Genomic DNA, 17,021 nt, shown 5'->3' with positions numbered 1-17,021 from the left:
GAGCGGCAGATTGGAAAATTTTTACGCTCCAACGATAATTTCCAAAGGTGGACTTCGTCATTGTCATCGCCCACTGGAGTGGTTTCCGTAATAGCCAGTGCGTTTGCGGTCATCACTGTGGCAGTTAACCTACCGCGGTTGAGGTAGCTTTCACATTTCTGAGCAAGGTGTCCCCGCCGTCCACAGCAGCAGCAACGCGCATTTGCCCATCCGCAACTGACATCATCGTGTTTTGAGCTGCCACCCCTCCCGCATTCCAGATGTTATTCGACCTTTCTGTTTTCCCCTGAGGGCGTTTTTCGAGCCGCCTGCATTTTCAATGGAGCCTTTGGCTCGAAGGACATTTTCGCAGCCTCGTTCTCGGCAGTTTCAGCTGAAATTTTGAGCGCTTCGGCCTCAGCTAGAGTGAGGTCAGCCTTTGCCTGTTGCTTATTTAGGGCTGTTGACCGAACACCGCACACAATACGATCCCTGAGCATCCGATCCAGGGCGTTGCCAAAATTGCAGTGAACGTACATGTGGCGTATTTCCACCACAAACTGCGTGACAGATTCCCTGTCCATCCGGCAGCGATGCAAAAATTTTAAGCTCTCCGTTATTTCATGTCGCTTCGGATCATACCACTCGTTCAGCAGCTCGACAACTTGCTCGAAACTCAAAGCGTTTCGGGCTCGCGGTGCGACTTTACCGGCTAATATATGTGCACGGTTTGCGTGCTCAATGTTGCCACGAGGAGTGCTGTCTTTTTAACCGAATCGGTGATTCCGTTAGTCTCAAAGTAGGCATCTGCCTTAATGAGATACGGCTTCCACTTATCTGTGTCTTCGTCGAATGCAGGGAACATATGATAAGCCATGCTTGTCGTCGGCGAGGCTGCCTTCCCCGCTGTAGATTCCAAGTATTATTTCACCGAATGAGGGGTAACCTGGCTTGCCGCCACTGTAGCATTAGACAGTTTTAGTTACACGTACGTAGAGGCTTTGCGTACGTAGAGCGTCTACGTGTGAGCAGTGCGCATTCGTAGAACGTAGCGGGCGCGCGCGCGTCTCACGGACGTACGTACGTGAGATTCATTTCTTTGCGTGCGTTTCTTGCGCACTTTGACAGCTTCGCGTGGGAGTTCCGCAAGATCACGAACAAGCGATAGCGGGCCGCGCGCGCGCAGACGGCTTGCATCGAAACACGGCGACAGGGTTGAATTGGCTACCGCCGTGTTGACAATTCCCTATAGATGGAGCTACGGGGTCCCTCTTGGCGTGCGTCGCGTACGTGTAGCTAAAAGCGTTTCAGATGGCGTGCACGTAAGGTACGTAGGCTTTTCACGTTTGCGTACGTGAAGCCTCTACGTACGTGTAACTAAAACTGTCGATTATCATGGCACGCGGTTGAAACGATTACGAGGCACTGACAGCTCTAACATAGAATGTCTTTATTTTGAGGCCAAAAACAAGAAAGGGGCTGGCAGATGGAATGGCACACTGTGGTATAAAATTTTTTAAACAGGGTTGAAGTACCTCAGACAGGCTGGCCAACGTTTCGATAGGTGGACCTGTCCTCGTCAAAGGCGGCCTCGTCATCCTCGGCGTGTTAGTTTTAAAGGGTTAGTGCAGTGACGTCACGTGCGGGTGTTGTCGCTGGCGGCTGATTGCTTTTTATCCCCGAAAGTGGGAGGAGATGTGTGAGCGGAAAGAATGAAAGGAAAATGAATGAAAGGAAGGAAAATGAAAGGAAAGAATGAAAGGAAAAGGAATGAAAGTTCTGCGCATGCGCAGAACTCTGGTATGACGCAGACAGCACCTGTGTGCATATATCTATTGCCAAACTTATCCACATACCATGGTATTTACATTATTTATCAATATATAAAGAATATAAATATTTATACATTATCATATTCTCACTCGTCTCCGCGTATGCGCCGAGGCGAACACCATCTGGTGGTGCTGCAAGGAAAACAATGGCGCGCGCTGCGCCCGTGCTCCGCTTTGATAGGTTGGCTTATTCGGCTTGGGAACCCGAAGACCGCAGCGCCCACGGTCACAAAAGCAGGCGAAGCTCGCAAAGAAAAGCGTCGCTTTTTAAAGCAGGTCCACGCATAACGGGAATCGGTGAAACTGAAGCTTGCGTGGGCCACCGAGGCAAGATGGCCCCTTACGACGAGAGACGCGTTGTGCATTTCAATGACGAACGCAGCTTTCAGTCAGCTTGCAGAGGAAGTTTTATTCAGCACTAAAACGTGTTTAATCACAGGTCGCAACGTGCTCGACCTTGTACAAACACTCCAGAGTGCGATAACTGACGCGCCCCGAATTTCCGTGGTGAACGCGCCCCGGGACTTCCACGTTTATGAGTAAACTGTGGCTAGGCGATGACCCTAACGCGCCAAGCGTCTCGAAGTGATAGTTTGCTCGAGGAAAATTGGCAAGTGTGTCTTACTTATCTCGTGGCGCGATTTCCGTAACTTGTCAGATCACGGCACTTTGACGTCATATGTGTGCATCTGCGCAGTCAATAGCTGTTAGGTCATCATCAGATCTTAGAAAGAGGAAAAAAAATGCTTAATTTTAAGGAGTTCTACAAGAGCATTTAAGCAAGGTAAATGAATCGTACTAACCGCGAGAGGGTGCTCCCGTGGGTGCTCGAGCCAAATGTTACTCAATTCCACGCAGGGGGGAACGTGCCATGGCGCTATAAAGATCGATCATGCTTTCTCAGGCTCCGACAAGCCTCTGGCCATTTGAAGTCCACATGATGACGCCACGGCGCCCTGGTACGATGACTCGTTTAGTGAAAAGTCACGAGTAATATAATCCTAATGAATGACTACAAAAGTGCCCGCACTGGTGACCACGTTCGTGATACAATACGTAATAAAATTACAAAACACCTCTCAGTTCAAGGTGTCCACATAAAAATTAAGCTTTGTGCTTCTGCTACTTGGCGGCCGTCGTCTGCCAGCATTTTCATCACTCCATCCAAGCTGCCGCAACAGTATGGGAGCGACCAAAAGCCTCGCCGACGCATGGAAAGCTTTTGGTCGCGAGCGTCGCATTGGGCAGAACGAGCCGGCTATGCCCACCGCGCCCACCACTGAACTTACGCTCTCTCCGTGGGAATGCGATGGCCGGAGCAAAACTTGCCAGCGCACGAAATTTCGGAGGCCATGTACGACAGCTGCGCGTGCGCACACTGTTCACGCCAAACACCAGTGGGCAGACGAGTGCTGGCCGTAACGTTCCGCGTCCCTCATATCTCTACGAGAGTGTCCATTCTACAGCCAAGTGGTCTGTGCTAATAGTGCTGCAGAGAAATTGCGGTATTGATGGTGGTGGTGACTAACGTTAATTGAAATATATGTCTAATCTTGTCAGACGGCAGCAATCACGCGAACAAGAACGAAGAAAAAAAAGAAAGTAAGGCTGGGGTATGGGCAACGAAAGGCAGTCGTATTTGTGGGTGAGCAAGGCGCCTGTATATGTATTCATTTAGCTACGCCTCACGCACGAACCGGAGGACCGAGCCCAATATAGCCTTGCGGTGTTTTTCACAGCGTATATATGCCTGGCGACTACAGGACTTGTGAATATCTGGCCGTATTCCCGAAAAGGCAGATCCAGGTGAAGTGAAAGGGCTGGGCAGTCCCAAAAAAGATTCCGAATGGTGGCCCAGGCCCCTCGGTCCCATCCTGTGCAGGTTCCACCTAATAATGGGTCGCACTGCGAGTCGGTTGCATCTCCGCAACGCAAGCTTTCGTTAAGTGTAACTTGCACACGAGGTTACCGAGTAACCTTGACCACTATACAAGATCTTTTGTGGGCCGTCCAGGTCATTGTGCAGCTGTTGGCTGCAAAAGTGGCAATAATGGTGAAACAGCACTGCTCCAGTTACAAGACCAACAGCTTCGGCAAGCCTAGTAGGTGGCCGCTTCTCAGTTTAGTGTGCCATAGATGTACAAACTGGAAGTAGTGGCATCCGCGTAAACATGCAAAAACAAATTTAAACTGCGAGCGACTATGACGTTCAATGGGCGGACTCTTGCGTGCACCACCTCGCTCTGCCGGAGCCTCCACCGTACACGCCGTCCAAGAAATAGCGGAAGCACCACAGGGTGGGACGAAGGGCGATATATTTGATTGCCGATGAGTCCACTTCCGCTGAACACAGTGAAGCATGTTTTTCGTTGAAAACTTTTCCAAAATTACTTCCTTTCATCTTGATTAATTTTTAGGACTTCGATTAAAATTCTTGCATGACATTTTAAAACCGCGCCGAGTCGCACCATCCGGTCTTATACAGTAGGAAGGTCATGCCTACGTCCTCTGGAATTGGCATTAAAGTGCCATTTGAAGAAAACTGAAAACGGCAGAGCCTGCGCGTTTCTGGTAGCTACACAAGAGCATAGAGTTTCATACAACATTTACTGGAGGGAAGTCGGTCTATAGCGTCTACGGGAGCTGCAATCTTGGCGCTTCAGTAAGCATGGCATTGATGGGCAGAACATGGCTTCACCTTCTGGCCTAATACGGCGACCTGACATTGTGAACTCGTCATTTTCTACCTTGTGCTGTTTAATAAACAGATGAAGGTCAAAGTTGTCCGACGCCAGGACTCGAAAGGAGGGCCTCCGGCGCAAGAAGTCCATCATCGAAACTCTTACGTCACGGACGCATGCACAGATAAGCGCCATATAACACCGTTAAGAATATCTCGTGAGAAAGCCGGCGCATCTAGATTTTTCCGTCTCGATAGGCTGAACCACCGCCATTACTAGCGATTGTGCGTGTTCGCAGTCTCCTGCACTCAGGAAAGTATAGATTGCTCTGAAATACAGGACAGTGAAGGCAGATACAGCGTAATAAACGAAGCCAGAAGAGAGAGACAAACGAATAGGGAAAGGTAGGGAGCTTAACCAAGGACGTGCCCGGTTGGTTGCATCAGACAAATCTAAGTACTACCTACCATTCCGATTTTGGCTTAATGACTGCAGCGCTGCAATTTCCTCTAGTAATTATTGTAAGAAACTGGGCTCAAGAGGTTTCGTTCGGCGCTTCAAATTTGCATCCGATGTTGCGTGATAAAAAGATTCGCATGTTATTTTCTTGCGCGGCGTGTCACTGTTAAGCAGCACTGACACGGCACGTGTTTCGCGCGATGCCCCAGCCGGGATATTTTGACGGAAGGAGGCATCAGCGTAATTAATATAAGCGTTTCTTACCGGATGCTAGCCGCCAGTGTTGCCCTTCACGGTTTTATGTCACGTACAATATGAAACCAGCAGTTGCTGAGTGGCCCTCACCGACAAGGTGGTGCCTAGGCGTCAAATGCGTCTGCGTTTTCGAAAAGTTGGCGCGTCGCAAGCAATCAGCGGTGCCTTTTCAGGGCGATCGTTGTAGAACAATCTCTGCCCGTGACACGCGAATCTCGTAGGCCTAGATAGAAACGAAGGTGGAACACACCCATCTTAAGACCGACCTCACGCTTGTTATCAGAACGGAGGTGCGCTCATCCACTTTTTTTTTTTTTAGTAATAAGTCGCGACTACACTATAGGAAACCGCTCTGAGAAGCGGTTATGCGTCAGCGTTACTCCTTCCTCACAGTGCTTCATTCAAGCCGGGGGCATAATCGGGTTATGCGCGTCTTGCTAGCGGCATGATCTACGCAGTCATGTAAGCTTCCCATGCAGACAGAAAAAGACTGGGGATAGGAAGAGGAGATATTTCCCTTAGCGCGTCTTCCTCTCTACAATAGCTCTCTCCCGTAACAAGCAAGCTGGATTCAAATTATGAGCAAGAGAAGTTAGGGGCCCGTGACAATGCACTGCGCTTACCGTTACGGCGGTAAGCCAGCCCTCAACGCACATGGCGCAGTAGGTAGCCATTCCACGAGCCACCGGTTACGGTGCATCCCGGCGAGCAGGCAGATCGCCTGTGGCCGAGGGGACGTGCCTCGACGCGAAGAATGAAATGAAGGAAGAGAGGCACGCATTAAAAAGATAAAAGGTTTATTAGCGAACGTCGGGCGGCTACGTCAATCCGGCCACACCGAGGATGTGAGGGAGGTCGGCGGTGCACTCGGGAAAAGCCCGGGCGCATCCAGCGAGGCCCCGCGAGCGGCCCGTCTTCGCGGCGGACACGAACACCGAGGCGGGACCCGCGAAGACCGCCACGTCGGTGTTGAACAAATGTGCGGTCGCGTTGCCCACCTGGCCGAGCCGCAGTGCGTCGGCGGCGCTCTCGCACACCATGCGGGACACGCAACCGCGGTCGTCCATCTCCTTCAAGAAGGCGAACAGCAAGTTCACCTGTTGCTGCTGCTCGTTGTTGTGCCTGCAAGTTGAAGTGAATTGCTGGGTTTTGTATATTTTTTTTGAAGACGACAGGGAGCGAGGTTAACCAGTAATGAGACTTCTGTTTGCGACATTCCACTGGGGGTTGGGGCATAGGGGTTAGAAAGAGGGCAGAGAGGAGAGGGTGAAAAAAAATGCACACGCAGTACACATACACAATAAGGGGTTTTTGATGTTCCCAAATGCCACAGTGGCTGACAAGAGTTGCTGCTGTGAAAGGATACTATCGACGATCTGCGCCTGTTGAGCCGGAACTAGCGTACTCTTAATTTTTTGTGTGCATTTCGACCATTGGGAAATGCGGCCTTGAGCAAACTGCCAAGCGTGTGTTCAAAGCAGAACGACACGAAGACAGGCATTGCGGTGGGTACCCTGTAATTATGCAAAGTTAATCTGCGGGTGCTAGCATGCAGCGTAGAATAATGTTAACTTTATTTGCAGTCATTGGAGGCGATCGGGAAAAACAGGTACCGCGCGCGCTCCGAAAGGAAATGAATTACGCCACAAAGGCAGATAACGGAATGAGCAACACGGAACGCATCAACCTAGAGTTGAGGAATACAAACTTAACCACGTGCACGAACACATGCAAATTCTTGTTGCACTCTTGCCAATTGCCGCGGTAAAATGGGGCAAGATAGAGAGATACATACGAGTGAAACGCGTTAAACAAACCGTAATAAACGCCCCAGGGTAGGCTAAAATGACATTTCAATTGAAGGCACGAAACCGCAATACGTATGCGAGATATGATAGGGGGTGTTTGATGCAACTTTAACCAAGCTTGCAAAGTGGCGCACCGTCAAAAAAGAGTACTGAAGGCGTATTTGCAGCCGTACAGAGTTAATGCAAACGTTTCCTGAAGAGAGATTAGTAAAGTTGTCAGAAAATATTTATGTAAAACTTTTAATGCTTGGAGCAGGACGCAAGCTTGAGTACGAAAATGCAAGAGCATGCTCACTACGACTGAATTAAGATATTTTATTTACGCCAGAATGTACATTATCCTCTCAGCGGGGCCCTTTAACAAAGCACACGGAATTTAAACCGTGGTGCCTTAGCGACTATCGCGTTGCGCTGCGAAATATGAAGTCGCGGGTACGGCTCCCGGTCGCAGTGCGATTGGCCTGCAATACAGAGACGCCGGCTTACTTCGATCCGCCTTAAAGAACAATCAAGGGGCCATAATTCAGTAACAGCACGACAGTATGCATCATAGGCATATTCTGGGCTTGGCAAGTACAGCACCAGAATTGAATGTTAGAGTTACGAACAAGATCACGGTCTCTGCATGCTTCATAATATTTCGAGAGAACGAAGGTCGTACTTTCGCTGTAAGAAGCAATCAAGCACGATTAGCCAGGCAGCAGGACAGCTCTGTCGCTTTGAAAAATGAAAATCCGCCACGGTTTACCATAAGTGATAGCGGCGGGCTTTGGGAATGGGGCATCCTGCGTTGGTAAATCGAATCTTTCGCAGAGGTGCGATGGAGACAGCCAAGAGCGCAGTGGTGGCCTCTTTTCTGGTCTGTTTTGCGTGCTTCACGAACTTTGCGAAGAACCCGGCCAAATGAACAATGCGAAAGGTGACTGAATAACACACTGTCCCTGAGCACGCACTGAAGCTTATGCCTGAAAACACGTAGTCAAACTTGTGGATAAAGAAATTGACGGAATTACCCAATGGTATATTGAAGATACTGAAATCCATGACGATTGCTAGCAATATGCTGTCGATGTCCGTCGCATTACTAATGCTACTTTCTATTTTGAAGCCGATTCAAGTTAACAGCCGGTAGATCGAGAGGCGACAACGTATGCGCATCAAAAAAAAAAAAGAAAGTGGTAGCGGACGTTCGAAATATTTTTGAAGTAGGCGGAAAATACACGGACCCACCGCACTGGATTTACATGCGACGTGCAATGACACATACCACTTGTAAATAGCAACGCGAAACTGACAACGCAGTGATCACGAAGACGCCCTCGCGTCATCTTCGAAAGACAATGCGAACGGAACGAATAACGCGAAAGCAAAGCAAAAAAGACAGACGCGGCGCTGTGTCTCTTTTACTTGGCTTTCTTGCAGTCTCGTTCGTTAGCAGTTCCTATTGAAGATGAATAACCAACTACTTCTATTCATGACCTTGGCAACGCTACCGCCCGCCACGGGGTCTTACTTGAAAATGTCTTGAAGCACCGAAATCGGCACCCTCACTGCCGTCTGCTCGGTGGTGGTGGTTGTCGTCATGTCGGGCACCATAAGAGCACTGCGTCCGCTCAGCTCGTCGGACGGGGAGTCCGCGATGTCCGTGCCGGCTCTGAGGTTGAAAGTACCCTTGAAGCCCTTGCTGAGCATGGACAACGCAGAAGCGGCCATGGAGATCTTGAAGCCGAGGATGCCATTCGCCGTAGACGCGATGCCACCGAGCGGTAGGAGCATGCTGCCCACGAATACGCCAAGTACGCCGTGCAGCGTGGCGACGAACAGGAGGCAGATGGCGGAGCACTTCATGGCCGTACGATAAGAGAGGTAGCGTGCAATAACTCGGCGCTTGTCCACGCATCGCTATTTATATGTTCCGAATCGCCAAGTCATGATGGGATTCAAGAAATTCAAAGGGGGCGCTGTTGACGTCACTCAAGGCATTTCAAAGGATTTAATCATCACGTGACAACTGATACGGAACTGGAAGGAACGCTGGCCAGCTAAGTGCTTTCTCCGCTTACTGCAGACCTATTTTGTTAAAGGGAGAAGAGGAAAGCAACATAACCGAGGGGGAGGATGAACCTCTCGTCGGTTTGCTCCTCTCTCTGGTGATTGCGAATAGAGATGGGCGTGCTTTCGGGGTTCTTCACGTTAGAATTAGAATGAGCTGTACTGACGTCGCGACGCTACACAGTCGGTCTTGAGCTAAACCGTAGCGGACGACTCGGAATTGGTTATGTCTACGCGAGTTTTTTTTGACGGACACCCAATGCACGGCACGCGGGTGTTTTTTGCACTTCGTCTCTTTGGGCACGCGCCCGCGAATCAAGCCTGTCACCTCGTGCTCAGCGTGGAAACTGCATAGCGTCGAAGCCACCGTGGCGGGCTGCTCTTCGCGGGCGGTGACGCTTGCTACACAGATTGAAGATAAAAAATATTTGCCCATGGTAATTGCACATTTGCAGAATCAAGTTTTACAACTGCTCGTGCAAATATACTGTTGCGGAGTAGCAACTGCTCCATACCGAAGAGGTTATGTACTGCCACCCGACACGCTAACCTAATGGCTTAGGCGGTGTTCTGCTAAGCTCGAGGTAGTGATTGCGATCCCGGTCGCGGCAACCTCATTACAATGCGAGTGGAATGCGAAAACACTCGTGCACCGCGCATTTTACGCACGTGAAATGATCTCAGGTGGTCACAATTAATGCGGGACACCCCACTATGGCGTGGCTCATAAGCTGATCGTGCTTTTGGCGCGTAAAACTCCAGAATTTCATTTCGATGTACTGCGCAAAATTTTCAATCGGTACTTGAGGAGTGGTGAACATAGAGCGCCCATTACTCTACTTAATTGCCCGACATGCCTGGAGGCAAATAGAAAAACATAGATAGCACATGCGCCGACTAAAACAAGTGCGAAAACCAAACAACCAAGCGACATCGGAACGCAAAGCGCATACATCACCTTTGCAGTGGCGATAAACAGACGACAGGCGTAAATTTATGGCACGACCATAAAAAAAATTAAAAAAGCAGGTAAAAACGGTAGAAGCGACAAAAAAGAACGAAAACAACTGAAAGTAAAGATCTAAAAAATAAAAAACAATGGGGAAGAATGCAGATACGAAAACCGACATGGCGTGATCATTTATTAAGCTAGAAATTGAAATAGTAAGAAAATTGAAAAAAAATGAAACAAAGCAGAAAAAACTATTCGGCTAACTAAAAAGCCGGAAAGTGTGACCTAAATGGAAGTCATGCTTGGCTATAAAAACTGAAAAAAAAAACACTGAAAGCGTGCTAACAATTGATGTTTCGTCAGATGGGAAAGACATGCTTCACTAAGTTCTCCTTCCACTTTTCTCGTGCTTTGAGAATAACTTTAATTTGATCCAAATGCTGTACGCAGGCGCAGCTCATACGTGGAAGTAAATGCAAAGACCATGCGCGCATCCCATGCAAGCGGTTAAAAAAAAAGAAGCACTGAAAATTTAGGTAAAAAATTGTTCTTTTTCTCAACCAACAAAAAAAAAAGAAACAGAGCTTCCACGCAAAAGTCTTCTGTTACGATGGGACTCCTTTCGACGTATATAAACGTATGGTCAACGGAAGGAGTTTGCGAAGCACCTGGATTCATCAACGGCGGGAGGGGGGGGGGGGGGGGACAAGGACTGTGCTTTAATCGGTCCTTGAGTCCCCTTGCCTGTTCCGTACTACAGATTCCCCCTTCTCCGAAATGTGAAAAAAAAATTAGTTCGAGTTCGGAAATGCGCACACCAAGCTACGCAACAGGCTCGGAGGGGATCACGTGCAAAAACTTGTGCACGTGCACTTCGAACCTCAATGTTCGCAAGGCTTCGTCTGCTGGACAGCGAAGCGTTGACACGTCAAGCGTAAATGAATCGGACGCAGATTGATACAAATGTCGGTTTTGACGCTTTGATGTGAAATCAATACCTTTACGTACAATCGTGCCTAGATGTTGAATCCGCAAGCTCTGCTGGGACTTTTGGAAAACAATAATGTAGCAATTGTATTGTTTTACGTGTTACAGAAATAAATGTGTCTGGTTTTTCGCAGCTTTCGTAGACCGCAATCGTCTTTTTTTTCAATTTTCTGTATATATATAAAAAAATGGCTGTGGCTTAGCTAAGGTTAAGCCCAGGATGCGAAGCATACTAGCCTTTATTTTAGTTGTTGAACCACTGTTTAGCCTGGTGAACTGCTGTTGCTTGGCTATATTTGGTTCGGCTAGACGAAGAAACAACTGATGCGTTACTCTGCTTCGCCTTCAAGAGTGGTACGCGACAGCGTTCCCGTCGACCCGCCAGCGACTACGCGCCCCGCATTGGACGCGGTGAGCGTCGAGCAACGCAGCGTTCGGCGCGGCAACGAAATGTGCGCCTGAGCAAGCGACGCACGCCTGAGCCTTAGAAACAGCTCGTTTCTAAGGCAACACCGCATTCACTAGAGGCGCTTTTGTACCGCTTTGAAGCATCGTACTCGTGGCTCAGTGGTAGCGTCTCCGTCTCACACTCCGGAGACCCTGGTTCGATTCCCACCCAGCCCATCTTGCGAAAGTTGAGCGACGCCGCGAGCGACGGCGCGAGTTGGAGCCCCGTTTCTCCTCTGTCGTGACGTCACAGTGTCACGTGGTATGGCATGGGGTCAAAGGTCATTGAAGGCGACACCGCCGCGCCTGAGGAGCTGGGTTGAGCTCTCGTAATATGTTTCGCATAAAAATCATGATGGAACCAGTTTTGTCTTACACCCCTCACGATTTTACGAACTTTTACCTCGAATCCCGTGCTCCTGTGGTGGCAAATATTGTTTGTTGGTCACTCGTGCTTCTACCAGTTGGCGCGTGTGATAAGTACAGACCGGATGTGTTGGCAGTAGAAAAAAATTAAATTATGGGATTTTACGTGCCAAAACCACTTTGTGATTATGAGGCATGCCGTAGTGGAGGACTCCGGAAATTTCGTCCCCCTGGGGTTCTTTAACGTGTACCTAAATCTAAGTACACGGGTGTTTTCGCCTCCATCGACATGCAGCCGCCGTGGCCGGGATTCGATCCCGCGACCTCGTGCTCAGCGGCCCAACACCACAGCCACTGTGCAACCACGGCGGGTGCGGCAGTAGAAAGAGCAGTTTTATGCCCTTATAACGGGCACTAAAATGGGAATTTTACGCATATATGTTTAATCGCCAAACACTGTCCTTTAGGAATGTTAATGGCACAATTAATACGAACTTCCCTTCCGCATCAGAGGACGAACTATGATTTTCTAAAAACAGAATCCACTAAACACCTCTACGGCGAAATTCTTTTTGTGATCTGGATAAAACGAAATGGCACGCCATTGAAGTTGTGAAATTCCCGCCGCTTTGAAGTAGTGGCTTTGGTGTTGAGCTGGTGAACGGAGGTCGGGGGATCAAGTGCCGGCCGTGTCGACCGCATTTCAATAGGAATGAAATGAAAAAAGTAATGCCCGTGTAACGGGTACCGGGGGCACGTTACAGAATGGTTTAAATGAACCCAGAGTCAACACTTAGAGCGTGCCTCAATGCTATCGTTAAGTTGTAGTGATGGTGAAAAACCCCGTAGCAAAAACTCTGAATCACGAAACTAAGTCTTTATTGGGTGAACCTGCGTGCAGAAAAAAAAAAGACAAAGCAACAATCAAGACCGAAAGCGGCGAGCACAGCCGGTCATCGCCGAAAATCTTACCTGCGGGTCAAGTGAGTCTGCTTTTATATATGACTGAAAGCTGGTCGACCACTTCATGGCAAAGAACCTACTGTCGAGAAGAAAAGAACTCTTCAACATAACGATTTTTTTTAGTTGGCATTGACAATAGGTGCTCTTTGTCATGCAAATAATGGTCGAGCAGTTTTTAGACGTTTTTAGAGCAAACGCAAGAGGACTTGCTTCTACTAATGAGCTTCCGAAGGACAGTACGTTGCACGTTTTAGACCTTAACCCAACACTTTCGAGCAATCACGTTTGCTGTGCGTATCTCCCTCGAGGTAAAAAAGAATTGTTGCAGTACGACTCCGCGCACTCTAAGGCTGTGAAGCGTGGAATCGCCTCACTTTCCCTGCAATCGGCTTTGCGCAAGTCACGAGTGCATATGATGCCGGCGAGTTCTTGCAGTCAACTTGACAGACTTTTAAAAGCAGGCTACACTCAGTCTCTCTTAAATTCAGTGATTGAGTCCTTACTGCAGAGGATGAAAACTAGCGCTTCGAGTGTGAAAACGCACTCGAAGGGGCGTGTTAAGCCAAAGGTAGTCCCTCACGTGTGCCGTGTGAGCCATAGCCTCAAGAAGGTTGCTACCTGGTATAGCATTCCGGTTGTCTTTTCGGTTGCCAACAAGTTGGCCCAATTCTGGCCCCGGATCATAGGCGGTGGGCAGCGGGGCTGCCAGAAGCAGCACGCCAAACATTTCAGGGACTGCGTTGAAATAAGGGGCGGTCTACGAGATAGCTCTAGACTGCGGCGAGTCCTACGTTGGACAAACGGGACGTTGTAATGATGACCGACTGATTATGCGTGCCAGTAGTATTGGCAAGTGTGATAATGCGCATCTTCCTGCGCACACCAAAGCCTGTCGTTGTACGCCATGCTTTGAGCAAGTATTGATTCTTGGCAAAAGTAGGGACCAAACTGCAAGGGAGTTTGTGGAAGCATTTTATATTAAAAAGAAAGGTTCTGATTGTGTGAGCGATACATCTATCCTATTGAATACTGTAGCAATGTGCTTTCTTCAAAGTATGTTATCATGACGATGTTGTTCTATGTCCCACCTTGGTTCTCTGCGCATGCGCGGAAGTTGTGTTTATTTCTATACGTTTTTGAGGCTTTCATGAAACAGTTTGTAGTTTGGCGCTTCACTGTCTTCTTTTTTCTGTCCCTTTTAACGAAATGTATGTCGCGCCACAATCAAGTATACCTAGGAAATTGAGCAATGCAATACGCATTCGGGATCGCGTTGTGAATGATGTTAAGCTCACAGCAAATGCACGCCGCATGCACCTGGCCAGGATCGCAAGTGGCACTTTTACTTAAAATTATGGGTTTTTACGTACCAAAGCCACTTTCTGTTTAGGAGGCACGCCGTAGTGGAGGACTCCGGAAATTTTGATCACCTGGGGTTCTTTAACGTGCACCTAAATCTAAGCACATGAGTGTTTTCGCATTTCGCGCCCATCGAAATGCGGCCGCCGTGGCCGGGATTCAATCCCTCGACCTCGTGCTCAGCAGCCCAACACCACAGCCACTGAGCAACCACAGCGGGTGCCGCTTTTACTTGACGCGCTACTTGTCATGGCTAAAACATTCTTCTTGAAGTTTGTGGCTTTATCAAGTTTGTGACCAGTATTTTTTCTGTCCAATAAACAAGAAAAAAATTAACTTTTTTTCTATGAAGCTACTGGGTCTTGTGTGCAACTGAGAAAAGCGGCTCAGAAACGGCAAAAGAACTGCAATAAGGAGAACCCTGATCCCAGTATTTTTACTATCTACATGAGCTGATTCATCCTTGCTCGTTCTTCGAGAAGCTTGGTCGCTTTTCCAGTAAAAAGCTTGCGATCCGCTGCTTTATTACGTCCATTAGTACGGCGTGCCTAAGAATGAAATATTAAAGCACTTGCATTCCACTAGAGAGGACAAATGGAACATTTCTGCAGCAAAAAGTATACCAGAATCAAAAGCATTTTTATTGATACCGAAACGAAAACAGAGCTTAAGCACGTCTCTAAATTCTCGGAAGAAAAAATTAGCGGTCTGATCGGCCGCTCGGGGCGCTGGCGGCAGTGTAGCAGCTCTGACGCAGGGCCCTACGGTAGTGTCCGCTCTTTACCAATGTGTTCCTCCACGGTTTGACATTTGATATCCGCTGAAAAGCTGTCGCCGGAGAAAAACAAACAAGTACAGACGTCAATGCCGCCCTCCTACATACATCATGCCGATGCTGTAGACTCACACAAGAGCGGAAAAGATAAGTACCCGCATTATGGGAAAAAATTACTAAGAAAAAAAAAATGTCCCGAGGTTCGTCAGTGTGCGTAGGAAGGCTTAAGGCGCACCGCGTGAACGACTTCAGGTCGTACACGGCACGGCTGTGATGCCGTCTGCCACGACCTCATAATCCAGTGTGCCAACGCGTCGGATGACCTTGAAGAGTCGAAAATACCGTCGCAACAGCTGTTAACTAAGTCCTCGTTGGCGTATCGGAAACCAGACTCAAACACGGTCGCCGGGATGGCACTCCACAGTCGCCCGCATGGTACCCCACGTAAATTTGCCGAGGATTCTACTGTCGGCTGTCCGTCTTTCCTGGTTTTTGATGCGCAGGCGGCCAATTTGCCGTGCTTCTTCGGCGAGCTGCATCTAGGCGGCGGCGTCGAGATTCTTTTCGTCGGTAACATGTGACACCATGACATCGAGAGTCGTCGTGTGGTTCCTTCCGTAAACCTGCTTGAACGGTGTGATGTGCGTTGTTTCTTGCACCGCTGTGCTGTAAGGGAAGGTTACGAATGGCAGGACGGCATTCCACATCTGCTTTTCGACGTTGGTGTACATATATAACACGTCGGAAGGGGTCTTATTCGGGCGCTCTGCAAGGTAATTCGTCGGCGGGTAGTAGGCGGTTGTCCTACGGTGACTTGTCTGGAGGTATTGCAGGGTGGATTGAGTAAGCTACCCCGTAAAAGCAGTTCCTCTTTGTGGCGTCATTACTCCTGGGGCACCATGTCGTAACAGGGCGTTCTCTACGAAGAATAAAGCAACATTTTACTAATTTTGATGGATTCATTGAAATATATATTAGTTTGAAAATTGTTAGGTGATTTCAATGCACAGGCTCTATCTAAATGTCTGGCTGAGCTGTAAGCCACAAGCCGGGTTATAAAGAAATGCAGCGACAGAGTCCCGAAGATGAGTATCTTTCAAAATGTAAAGCACGTTCAAGAATATTGCAAAAATATTTACATCGTTCCAAAGTCTTGAAAATGCCGTAAGTTACTTGCTCTTTTACCTGCACTGGAAATACAGAAATTTACAATGTTATACTGGCGTGGCCTTAAGCATTGCTGCGAATTTAATAAAAAGCACGTTTTCTAAAATTGTCGTCGTCGCCCGACGACGCTTCGTTTTTTTCACATTTACTAATAGCTCTCTTAAAAACAGTAGCAGTTCAGAACTATTCTGTCGCGTGTGCGTAATGTGTAAAATTGTCAGGGTAATTAAAAATGTCAGTTATGCCAACTATTTTGATCTCTCGTGTAGTTGACCACGTGTACTCCAGCGAAAAAGAGTTAATACCTCTTGAACCCAGGCCGTTGCATGCAGGTGGTGGAATGCCAGACGGCTTCTACGTAGAGTTAGGTGCTACTAGTATTAAACTTGGGAAAGTACAGGCCGACCTGGGTGCATGTAAATGCAGCGTATCAAGCCGCTGGCTGTCACGAGAGAAGAATGCGATAAACTCGCGAAGCTCATAGAGCACGAAAGGACTATGACAGAGAAAGACGGGGTGAACGTATACACGCGTCTGTGAGTACCATGTCTTTCTGTGTCCTCGTGTTTCCGCGTGCTATGCGTTTCCTCACGTCTTACCAAGATACCCAAAACGCAGCATTAATAAACTGGCACGTTTCTCACGCATCAAACAGTCTCTGAGATAGACCGCACGATTGGTCATCTGTTTAGTGAAGAAGCCCGAAACAATGCGAGAGAAGGCCAGTCGTGCTCCCTGTCTGCCTGCCTCCCTGCCATAATGTGCCTCAAGGTGCCTGACACGTTCTACTCTTTTGCACTCGAAAAGAAAAAAATTAGTTCCCTTCCACTCTGTAAAGGAGGATAACCAGCGAAGCTGTACTGGGATGACTATATCGACGACTATATTGATTTATATTCACTGCTATATGAGTGCTATATTATTTTAATAAGGACATGT

General features: G+C 48.4%; 1 protein-coding gene across 1 annotated transcript; it reads right to left on the bottom strand.

The window, feature by feature from the left end:
* Nucleotides 1–5,986: 5,986 nt before the first annotated feature.
* Nucleotides 5,987–8,902, bottom strand: LOC135908971 (uncharacterized). The gene is made up of 2 exons (XM_065440830.2): nt 8,528–8,902; nt 5,987–6,328 (listed from the first exon to the last, which is right to left on the bottom strand). Exons 1-2 carry the CDS (start codon nt 8,860–8,862, stop codon nt 6,025–6,027), a joined length of 639 nt encoding a protein of 212 aa, XP_065296902.1. The 5' UTR covers nt 8,863–8,902; the 3' UTR covers nt 5,987–6,024.
* Nucleotides 8,903–17,021: the final 8,119 nt, after the last annotated feature.

Source organism: Dermacentor albipictus, chromosome 2, assembly GCF_038994185.2.
Source record: "Dermacentor albipictus isolate Rhodes 1998 colony chromosome 2, USDA_Dalb.pri_finalv2, whole genome shotgun sequence".
Taxonomy (NCBI): Eukaryota; Metazoa; Arthropoda; class Arachnida; order Ixodida; family Ixodidae; genus Dermacentor; species Dermacentor albipictus.
Note: the sequence above shows the minus strand (reverse complement) of the source record. Positions and strands in the feature narration are given on the sequence as shown.

Bases quoted from the DNA above. Each gene is read 5' to 3' on its own strand.
- LOC135908971 (XM_065440830.2), bottom strand. From the start codon at position 8,862: ATGAAGTGCTCCGCCATCTGCCTCCTGTTCGTCGCCACGCTGCACGGC. The intron at 6,329-8,527 runs GTAAGACCCCGT...TTCAACTTGCAG, and splicing joins GTGCTTCAAGACATTTTCAA to GCACAACAACGAGCAGCAGC.